This window comes from Nestor notabilis, unplaced genomic scaffold (genome assembly GCF_000696875.1).
Source record: "Nestor notabilis isolate BGI_N333 unplaced genomic scaffold, ASM69687v1 scaffold7431, whole genome shotgun sequence".
Lineage (NCBI taxonomy): Eukaryota > Metazoa > Chordata > Aves > Psittaciformes > Psittacidae > Nestor > Nestor notabilis.
In genome coordinates, this window is record NW_009915065.1 from 25,690 (window position 1) to 37,253 (window position 11,564).

The 11,564-nt window shown below is 38.1% G+C and overlaps 1 protein-coding gene across 2 annotated transcripts in view; it reads left to right on the forward strand.

Moving 5' to 3' along the window:
- The first annotated feature begins 9,275 nt into the window (after positions 1 to 9,275).
- Positions 9,276 to 11,564, forward strand: part of RNF19A (ring finger protein 19A, RBR E3 ubiquitin protein ligase) — a 20,243-nt gene continuing 17,954 nt past the window's right edge. The window contains exons 1-2 of one of the 2 annotated variants that reach the window (XM_010023938.1): positions 9,276 to 9,295; positions 9,828 to 10,418. In XM_010023938.1, coding sequence (XP_010022240.1) covers positions 9,838 to 10,418 — 581 coding nt within the window. In that variant the 5' untranslated portion in view covers positions 9,276 to 9,295; positions 9,828 to 9,837. Of the gene's footprint in view, positions 9,296 to 9,661; positions 10,419 to 11,564 lie in introns of those variants that run through there. The other variant, XM_010023937.1, reaches the window with a different exon arrangement.

An 11,564-nucleotide genomic window follows, 5' to 3' on the forward strand; every position in this document is an offset into this window, starting at 1 on the left:
CCTTTCCACTAACTTATCCCCAAAGAAACATCAGTAAGATTGATATTTTTCACTTCATATGTTCACTAGCAAATATATCTCTGCTTGATGGCTAGTCAGTTTGTCTTTACCTTCCTCGTCTAGTGTTCTCCTTTTGTTCTACGTTAGGTTTGGCAGTGTGATAAGTTTTGTGGTACTTCTACCATTTCCTGACGCCAATGGTTTTTCTGGAGGCAGTGAGTGTTTCCTGTCTGGAAGCTAGAGGCAGTGTTCCTGGCAGGATGGAGTATTTTTGTTTCCCTGGCTAGATCTTTCCCTGTCTTTGTTTTTGTCTCTCTCTTTCTGTTCTTTTTCATCTTGGTTTGTATTTGAAATTGCACCATTTTAACCAGAGCTGTCATTAAACAAAAAATGGACTTGGTGATTTGAAATACATCCATGCAGAGTTTTTCAGTAGCATATGAACAGAATAAATTCACAGGGCAGGCAGCAGTAGGATTGGGCATATTATACTAGGCTTTGCACTAATCTCCTTTCTTGGGTGAGCAGGAGCAGTTAGTTACACTGGTGTACCTTTGTACCTGACCTGAGGGCAGTTGTAGCAGTTACGGCATTAGCCATAGCAGAGTTCAGAAAACTCATAGTTCTTGTCTGTACCCTGGACTTGCTGCTGCTAGAATAGACACACAATCACCCAAGTCTTTCTGAAAATTTCATATTGAATTATATTTACCAGAATTGTTAGTTTCTCTGTAGAGAGACATCAGCCAAGATCAATACACAGTGGCTATTTGGTTCTCAAAGGCTGAGATACTGTCAGTCTACAGTGGTTTAGTAAATTGCTGTAAGTCATCACAGTGGCTTTCAGAAACTGTGACCAAGTTCTTATCCCAGCCCATGGTAAGGTAACACAGCCAAACTTGATCTCACTGGAGGAATTCAAAACTCTTACTAACTTGCTCCTTTTTAGCTGCTTTAGTTAGTTTACTTCGTAAGCTTTATCCAAAGTATATCTGTGTATCTGTTTTGTTAATAAAACTGGGAAAACAGCACCAGAGGATTAAAAAGTAATCCATTAATAGTTTCCAGCACTCCTTATGTTGAGGTAAAGCTATTTCAAGATCAGTGTGTGGGGTGGTTTGTTTGGGGTTTTTTTTAATTTATTTTTTTTTTCTTCACCGCCGTGAAAATAGGGGTTAGTTATGCCAGAGAAAAGGCAGAGCTGGAAGATGCTGCCAGTCAGCTGGTCAAGAATCTCTTTCTTCAGTTCAAGACAAACTTCTGGCTCTTGCTGAATTTAAAAATCAATAGGGCCCAGGAACTGAGGTCTGTTACCTCTTATATATCCCTCCAGACTGCTGTGTCTCTGGTATACTGTTCAGATTCTCTGTGTGCTGTCTGCGGAAATTCTGTTCTTGATTTCAGATCCCTCTGATACAATATGTTGCTCACCTAGTATCTTGATACACTTCATTTGGTTTGTTTTTCTAGGCAGACAAACTTTAAAGCCTGCTTGAAAACAAAAGCTTGTTAGAATTCAGTATGTAGCCATTACTGTTTGACTGGGCAAAATTACAGACCTGAAATGACATTTGGGAGTGCTTTTTCTGTAGGAACGATCTCCACATTCGGGAGTGTTGCAGTGTTTTCTCCTTGCAGGATCAGGGACAGTGCTGGAAACAAAACTTTCTGAAGTTGTGTCACTGGTGCGTGTATTTATTCCGGTTATTTTGCAGTGTACAGTTTAGAATAAAAAGCAGCTGCAGGAAATTGCAAGGTACCATTCAGGAGTAGTAAAGAGTAAAACCTGGAGTGGTGAATACTTGCTTTCAAGTAGAAAAAATGCAGAGCTGAAAACCCAAACACTTGCTTTGGGATTATTTTGCTATAGTAGTTGCCAGATAACGTGCTTTGTTTTATTTATACTTTCAGGCTGCATTGATGAATCAGTCTGTTCATACCCTGTAAGCATTCTCGGAAGACACAATTCAGAATTAAGTTCCTTAGTTCTTTTATACTGACTGATCTTAGAGATGATTGGGAATTTAAGAGCAGAATTTACAGTATGTTTTCACTTTAGGGGTGGGGAAGACTTTGGGTTTGTATTTGTATTTGGGTTTAAATTTGTATTTGTCTCGGGCAGGTCAAACAGTCAGTTGTCAATCTCCTGAATGATGTGTTCATCAGCTAATTTTCAGCTGATGGTCATGAAGAATGCTTAGTTTAAATGGAAGTATTAATAGTTAGATTAAAACTTTTTTTGGTGCATAGGCAGCTTGTGCAGTTTTTAATCCTGTAGTGCTGCTTCCACTTTTCAAACCTTTAGCTATATTTTGGAACATTATTTCAGTGTATATATTTAAAAAAAAAATATCTCCCCACAGTATTTAGAAGTGAAAGTACATGCCCAACATTGCACAGAGAATATATTCCCATCACTTAGGCAAGAAAAAATTTGTGCTATTGTGAGGATTTTAATGATTACACGATTAACATATTTAAAAGTTCTGGTGATGTTTTGTTTTCCTTCCTTCCTCTCCCTGTGTTTCTAAGACTTCAGTTTCTCTTGGCTGAGTTTGGTGTACATTTGCTTACAGTAATGCACCAGAGTGCATAGGATAAGCTTTTTGACACAGTGAGCAAGTGCATGGTTGAGCTAAGACTGCTCTGCTGAGTTAGGTAAGGGAAAATTGATCCTGTTAGTCTTATTTGAAAAAGATGTAAGCCTGAAGATTCACAAAGAGGAAGCATCTCTCCAGTGAGTTCTTAGCTTTGGTCAACCATTGCACTCTATACCCAGATTTAATGCTGCTGATTTGGAAAATTAATGTTCTTAGAATTTAAGGGATTCTCGCCTGTTTGCCACCAGACTGAGGGGAGGTGCTTGAAGTGAACTCTATACAAGCGTTATGCGCACGAGGAACAGTTTTGCTGGAGTTGGCAATCAGTCATTCAGAGACTTTCAGAATGAGTTGAGCAGCTTGCAAGACTTCCTTTCCTGATAACAGCTGTCATGGACATATGATACAGGATGTATTGCACAGAAATTTTTAAGGAAGAAGCATAAATTTTTTTTTATTAATAAGCTGTTGAAGATTTTTTTTTCTAGCTTTGGGATTGGTTTGTCATGTCACTGTGACTTTTAAAATAGAACACTGTGTATCAGTTAACTTTGGCAATTTTGCAGTGTGTGCTCTGCAGGCTTCTGTGTATTTTAAATACGGTCAATCTTTTGACTTTAATGCCTGGTCAGTCTGGCTGTCTCAAGCTTTGAACCCAAGTGGGTTCATAGTCTATTTGCTTCATTGTTTTACAGACAATATTGTTTTGTTCTGTAAGTGAAAATAGAATTTCCAGGTAATTGACACAGGACTTTAAGGAAGAATAAAGTGCAGTCAGAACAAACTGGGACATGGTAACAGTGCAGTATGTAGATTCTTAAGAGATTAAAATATCTCTGTCTCACAAGTGCTTTTCTCTTAAATTCTCGTATAACAGTATCTCTGAATAGCAGGTTTTCTTATAACATGATTTAGAATATGAAGTAACAATCTAGACAAAGTTGATTAGAGAAACCATAATGTTTTACTTCAGTGTTTTTTGAAAGATGCTTTACAAATAAATAGCCTCCTTGCTTTAGTGAACATCTCCGTTGAAGCACAGATTATCAGCTGAAAAGAAAAGCTTGCATGTGATAAGGGAATTGCTCCAACCTTTGTCTGTTTTTGGTATCTAGTGATAGTCTTTTGTTTAATTTTTACAAGGCATTACATAGTGTCACTGAACTTATCCCAGTTATTAGAAGACTTCCCAAAAGTAATGCAGAGTCAGTTTATAGAAACTCCAAGCAAGTCCTTTTGCTCCTGGAAGATCTCTTGATTCTCACTCAACACTGGTCTAGTGGTCTCCGTGTGTCAAATTGGCTTGTCCCAGAGTGTTTAACTTCTTTTCAGTTTAGGGGTATGGGCCCTATTCTGTTCAGCTTGCCAGTTCTGTGTGGATATGGGTATGTCCTAGATCTTGTCAGCACCTTTGCTGAGCCTGCTGCAAAACTCCAGTGTGAAATTGGTGAGTGAATGTTTGGTACAGTGAGTGCGGGCAACTTAACTCCCAGTGTTTAGAATCTGCATAAATTAAAAATGTAAAATTATTTCACTGACCCTGTTCTGTTGATGAAGATATGTAAAGTTTGAGACTTGACATGGCAGATTTCTGAAGCTTTCAAAAACTTGTCTTTGATCATGGGAGTCCTGTTTTTGAAATAATGGCCCCTGTGCAGCTATCAGTAGTCTCATAAAGAAATGAGAATCTAATTAAATAAGCAAGTAATTTTAACTCTGAAAGATTTACTAGTAGAAGCAACTCTGGTAACTTTCATAATGAATGATTTTCATGCTTTAAGAGAAGCATTCATATGTGTGGCTCCTAGAACAAAGCAGGGCAGGAGAGTAAAGATACCTTCCTGAAAAAGTATCTGAGAGATTAAAATTACTTTTTGCTTAGATAAACTTCATAAAATGTGAACTACCATACCAGTGCCCTCTTTTCAAAAGAGGAAAGCCATAATGAGGTTAATTTTACATGAGTATATTTTTAAAGTAGTTTTACCCAGCTCAGTTTGAGTTAAATGACTTATTTAAATCAGTTCAGCTTTACATTTTTGCATCTGGGCATACCCTAGCAAATCACTGTAAATAGTTGATAAGTATCTGTAGGTTTGAGTTTGGTTTAAAAGCTTGAGAAATCTGCTGATATAAATTTGCTAACTTTGTTTTATAGAATAAACTTTTCAGTTTAGTCCAGATATTATCAACCCTTTCATTTCACCTTTTATTAGAAATCAAACTTAGAAGACATCCAAAAAAGCCACAGAAATTAAACATGTTTAGAAGTAAGCCTTCTAAAGATGTAATGGAAAATGTTGCTATTCTTACTTTCAGTTTTTGAAGGGGAAATACATCGAAGGAGTCACAATTAGCAGAAAGCACTTACTGCAGTAAGGCATTTCACTTATACTGTGTTATGTTACCATTAAAGGATTTTATTTTTCAACTTTGTGTGTATAAATGCTCTGCCAGAATCTTTGTTGTTTCCACATAATTTCCATTTGTTTACTTCCAAGTTGCAGAGTGTTGGTTCTGCTTGTACTAAATCATCTGTGATTAAACCACGTAACAGCTCTAGCATGCTCTGACACCATGTGCATTGACGTGAGTATGGTGGGGCTTTTCAACAGCACACAGTGCTACAGAAGCACATAGCTGTCAAAATTGTTAAGCTCTTTCAGACTGTTCCTCAGTGTTTTAGTGATGCCAGATTTTTAGTTGACCCTGAGGCATGTGTAGAGCGAGTAGGGGTATGTTCTTTTAGAAATGCTCGGGCAAGTGTTTGTTTTCCCCCAATTTTAAACTGTGCATTGGCATTTAATTTACTAGTTTAAGCTTTTGCATATTTTCTACACTTCATTCCACTATTTTTACAGTTTTTGCACCATGGAGTAAATAAGAAGCAAAATGTGGTTTTGATGCCTCTTCTTAGATGCTTAAAGATAACTTCTATGTTAACATCATAGCTTAGAAATTCCAGGATACTGTGATTGACGGGAGATGCTCCTAGGTGGAGGGAGGCAGAAATGTATGAGATCTGTGATGCATTGTCAGTGGATGAACTTTGAGCTCTGGGTTTTTTTTTCACCCCTCTTTAAGCTGGAGCAGTTCAAGCATCTTTAAGCATCTCTCTAAGCATCTTGGAAAGCAGCTACAAAGCATAGATGTTAGGAATTACAGATGTAAGAGAAGGAAGCTGGTAGTAGTCAGTTTTAATCAAACAGTAGCTTTCGGTATGCTAACACAAAGTTGGTACTTGCTTAAATTGCCAGGAGGAGCAAATGCCTAAAATGAGAAGTGGGTTTTGGGGTGTTTTTTTGCAATACAGAAAGTCTTCATTTGCCATTTAAGCACCAATGATGTGAGGAAATGTTTAAGGATTTTAGTGAGGATGTAGCTGTATCTGTGTTAATGGTGATTTTTCTCCTTTCCTACACAAATGTTTAAGCCTGCCTTCATTTTGCAAATGTGTGTGAAGCTGCTTGGCCTGATGGCAGACTCCCACGTTTATTGCTCCAGTACACTGGGTTGAAGGTGTTATGGAAGAGCAGGCAGCACGTTGAGCTTGTGCTTCTGGTGTGTTTGGAGGACAGTTAGTAGCACGAGGAAGTTTGTCTTCCCCAGCAGCTGGCTTACAGAAATAGGGCTTTACCCCACTCTTTCTTGCAAAATCAGTAGAGTTGTACTTGGCTGCCCTAGTGCGTTTCCAAAAAGTTTGGAAATTTGTAAGATGAGACAAGGAAAAGTCCTGTCATGGAGAACCATACCAGAAGATATTTTTCACCCCAGTCATTTTGTGAGTTGAAAATTTGCAAGATTATTCTGATTTTCCTTTCCTTCCCCATCCATTATATGGTCAGCAATAGCACATACTGAAAGTAGCATGGTCAAGAAGAATTCTAGAAGGAAATTAATTGGATGCTAGTTAGGTTTCCCCAGTAAACAGTTTAGAAAGGATTTCTGAAGGAACAGGTAGCAGTTAAGTACTGAGCTTTACACGAGTTACATCTTTAAACGTCATTTTGTGCTTTTGGAACTCTTCAAATGACAAGGTGTGTTTGTGCTGTGCCTGCTGGTGTTTTGTGGTAGTCTGTGGCATGAGCAGTATGCAAAGCATGGCTGGTATTTGGATTTGTGGTAGGGCTTTAGGGATGGCGGGAAGCCAGAAACATAGTTTTTCTGTCGTCAGTGCTTTTGAGGAAATGTTGAGGACAGTGGTGAACTTACATTTTTAGTAGTTACACTCTGTGTGCGGTTTTTCTATCCCTTTGCTGTTGCCCATGTTAGTTTCCTCTGTTGACAGAGTTTATACTAGTCAGATGGGGCAGAACTTGCAGAATGTTGCTGCTCAAAATCAGATTGTTCATTATTATTACCATAATTGTGTGTCTCGGCTTGTTTCAAGACTTGATTGAGAGCTTCATTTTTCACACAGTGTATCTCCATGTGGACTCACTGTTACTGGAATAATACAGGCACTGTGTTCTCTGGTTATACAGAATCAGATCATTTTTTTTTTTCCCCCTCCTTTTTGTCAGCAAAATCATGCAGATGCTGTGTTGGGTTGGGCAACATGAGAACTGGCCAGTGCTCCAGATCATGCTAGTAAGGCTTTTATGATTTTTAGCATCGTAACATTTGTCTTCATTTTTTCCTGTAATAAATCATCTGCTGAATCTTTTCACTTCAGCAAAGTCATCTTTGAATGTCACTAAAATGGCAATCCAAAATTACTATATAAGGAAGAGTATGGCTTTTAAAACTAGCTTTCTGCATTTAAATCTAGAGAGCATAATTGATGATTGTCTGAAATAACTGGCAACTTTCCTATTCAAAATCCTGACAAAGTTTTAACCATTTTCTTTACAAGAGCAATCTGCTATTTCTGAAAGACTGCTTATCAGATCCCATTACACAGAGAGAACTATAGGGCTAATGGTCCCTTTCTTTAGAACACGGGAGAATCTTTGTTTAAAATAAAAAAGTACAACTGGTTCATCACCAGAGCTGCTATTTCTTGATTTTGTACATCTGTTGGAACTGGCAAAAATGCTGTAATACGCATTCTTTCCTCTCCAGAGAAAGGGAGGAGGGGGAAGGCTTGTGGTCATAGGCTTGGCTGTGCTTTTATTTCCTACTTTTTTCTATTTTTTTTTTCCCTTAAAAAAACCCCCACAAACAAACAACAAAACACCGTCTTGCCTGAAATGAATGCTTGGGGCAGGTGGCAGTTTCCACTGTACTGTAGTATCTCTGTGAACATATAGATGTTAGTAAGTATGTCGTTATAATAATGCTTTCAAGGTTATTCTTACACTTTTAAGACATACAGACTTAATTTATCACCAGCCATAGGCTACACCATTTGTGTATTGGACACTGTCCACCAACTACATGTATCTATAACATTGTCCAAGAGAGAAGGATGTTCCTTTCTGTCATCATTGTTGAGCAGTTTTATTTGTTTCACCTTTTCTCTTTAGATAAGGGAATACTTTAGTTCATTTAATGAGAAACAGCAGCTGTGAAACTATAAAATTTGTTTTGGGAGCAGAAGCAGGTAAAAGCATCCAAGATTCCTTTTGACTGGATTTTAGGCTGAAAATGTTCCCTTAGGAGGGAAGGAAGAGTATGTTATGTTCTCGAAATAGGCTTTAATAAAATAAGATTTTTTTGGGTAGTGTTGCACAGAGGTAAGATTTTTTCCTTTGGGGGAAGGAGGGAGGTAATACTAATTCAGCATTTGAAAAAATACACTATCGTGGCTTTTAAACTTTCTTAAAAAACAAAAAACAAAAAGTCTAGTGGCCTAAAACATATGACCTCTATCTCACAAATCAGATGTGAAGGGGGTATGGGTATTATTTTTTTGTGGGTGGGTTTCTTCTTTTGTTTTGGGTACTTTTTTGTTTGGTTAGTTTTGGGTTTTTTCCTTTTAAATTCTTACACTTGAGAAAGGAAGTATTCTGGTAGGGTACTACTTACTGTACTGGATGATAGTATAAATAGAGTACTGTTGACTTGGCTACCTGCTGGTATGTGTGTAACATCAAGCTACAGTAGTCTGCAGAGGGCCCAGCAGTGGGTTTGCTGCACGCATTGATCTGGCAAGCTGGACAGCCCATGGGCTATTTCTGTGTTTCTTCTTCAGAGAGGGATTTGTGTTCCTGCTACTGGTCAGCCTTCCTCTGAAAATTGCTAGTCTTGACCCAGTCAAGATGATCCTGACCTGGAGACAGGAAATAGTTGGGAATAGTTGAAGCTTTATGTGTGATGAGAATCTGGGGTTTGGGGGTGCCTTTTTTTTTTTTTTTTTTTTTTTTAATATATGTGTATATATATAGTCAGTATAATGAGAAATTCACATGTTGCCACCTTAACTAGCGATTGCTTGAATAGCAGCGTGGAAATTGAAGGAAGGGCAAGACCACATTGGCTGTCACTTCACTATGTAGCTCTGCTTCCTCAAATATTCAGGTGCCTTACATGAGAAAAATGTGTCTGGATACTTCCCTGTAAACCCTTACATTTGGGGAATATCTTGAGTTGTTTAGCCACCGTGATTAAAAAAAAAAGTCTAAATGGATTCCAAATACACACATCTTTCTTTTAATTAACTATATAGGGTTTGTACATGACCTTATTGCATGTGTTGAAAGTGTAAGGTAGAGAAAACAGAAAGTTTCTAATACTGTAAGCCTGTTAACTAGGCTTTACAGAAGAACTTGTTACACAGTTAGTTGTCACCTTGGGTTATGGTAATTTCTACACACGCACACACACCGTCTCCCTTAGGGAGCAGGGGAGTGAAGATGCCGTTCTCAGCACTTTCTTAAGTGTAACAAAGATACTCCTTGACCACAGGGAAATTTCAGGCTTGTTAAGATGAGAAGGATGTAAAGGATAGAACAAGCTGACAGAAAAAGTGTCGTGTCAGATGGTGAGAAGATGGTAGTAATATGAATAACAAGTCATTAGAGTGCTGTGGCCTTTCAGAACCGAAAGTGATGGATGTGATTTTAATCTGTGTTTGTTTTTTTTTTTTTTGTTTCCTTTTTCATCTTTCCTCCTATTACAGGGAATTCCTCTGAAGAATATGCTGGAAGCGGATACATGTGAATTTGCTGCATGAAGCCTCTCAAACTGGATTACGTAATAATATGCCTGTATTCTCTGACTCTGTTATTTTGATCCTTAAAAATGATTAGCATTGCATATGAAATTTAACCCATTTCTGATGAGTGACCTAGACATGAGTTTACATCGGCAAATGGGTTCTGATCGGGACCTCCAGTCTTCTGCCTCCTCTGTGAGCTTGCCATCAGTTAAAAAGGCACCAAAGAAAAGAAGAATTTCATTGGGCTCTCTTTTTCGGAGAAAAAAAGACACAAAACGCAAGTCTAGGGATTTAAATGGAGGTGTTGATGGAATTGCAAGTATTGAAAGTATTCATTCAGAAATGTGTACAGACAAGAACTCTATTTTCTCCACATGTACCTCTTCTGATAACGGAACAACCTCTAGCAGCAAACCAAGTGGAGACTTCATGGAATGCCCCTTGTGCCTTTTGCGGCACTCCAAGGACAGGTTCCCGGAGATAATGACTTGTCACCATAGATCGTGTGTGGATTGTTTGCGTCAGTATCTCCGGATAGAAATCTCTGAGAGCAGAGTTAATATCAGCTGTCCAGAATGCTCAGAACGATTTAATCCTCATGATATTCGTTTGATACTAAATGATGACATCCTGATGGAAAAATACGAAGAGTTTATGCTTAGGCGCTGGCTGGTTGCGGATCCTGATTGTAGGTGGTGCCCAGCTCCGGATTGTGGGTATGTACTTTGTTCCCCAATATCTGCCAAAAAGTGACGGCATAAAAAATGTTCATAGCATTATGCTTTTTGAAAAGTTAATTGCTTTGCTTTAGCATTCTGTGTTGCATAAGTAGGTGGTAGACAGAATTCTCTTAAAACCCAAAACAACACAACAAAGTAACTGAAAACTGAAACAACAAAAAAACCCCTTCTTTTAAACCACAGCCCACTTACCAAAATAAAATCCATCCTCAAGTAGGATTTTTTTTCTAAACAGAGGGAATTACAGCAATGTCATGAAACTTATTGGTAGGTAGTTGCTATGTATCTACATCAGGCAAAAACCCCGAGATGTTGCACTGCCAAAGCAACAGTGAAAATCTCCAACTAAAGAGACTTGAAAATTTGGTGGCTGTCCTTTTGACTTAGTCCATTTGTTAAAGCACAGTGGGTATTTTGGTGGGTTTTAACTGTGAAAAATGATTGAAGATTATTTTTTGATAAAAAAGCCTTTCCAGCCTCAGGTATCATCCATCGTGCAAGTGGTTGAAACACTGCTTGTTGCCTGTCAACCTCATTCTGATGTAAGATAATAATCAGCTTGTTCCTGCTTATTATCTGAGGAACATAGTGTTTTAACATTGCTTTAATACTTAAACAGTTCTGAAACCATTCTGAATTCTGACGTGAGTAGGCTGAATACTACCGAGCAGCTCATCACACTTTTCTGCTGTTGGTGTCTCATAATGCCCTTCAAATTGCTATTTTAGAGATTGTGTGTGGTGTTGCAATGTCTAAAGGTTATAGCCATGACTACAATCTGGATGCGCAGTGCACAGTACAAACAAAGAAGATGACATCTCTGTTTCAAAGCCTCACAGTTGAGTGATAAGTAGAAAGAAGAAAAGGAAGAATGCTGGAAGATAAAAAGCAAAATAGTGACTATATAGATTGTAGACTGTTAGGTAGATTAAATATTCCTATACTAATGTTTAGGTATCTAATGTTTAGGAGGCTTTCAAATTTAACCTGAATGTTAAGAAACTTGTTTGAAATGCAGTTTTGCTTTCGTTAAATGAAACAAAATTTGCTAATTTGGGTCAAAAGCAGGGGCTGCAAAGGTGATAGTTCCTTATGTCCTCTGGTCCAAAGTAGGTGGCATTC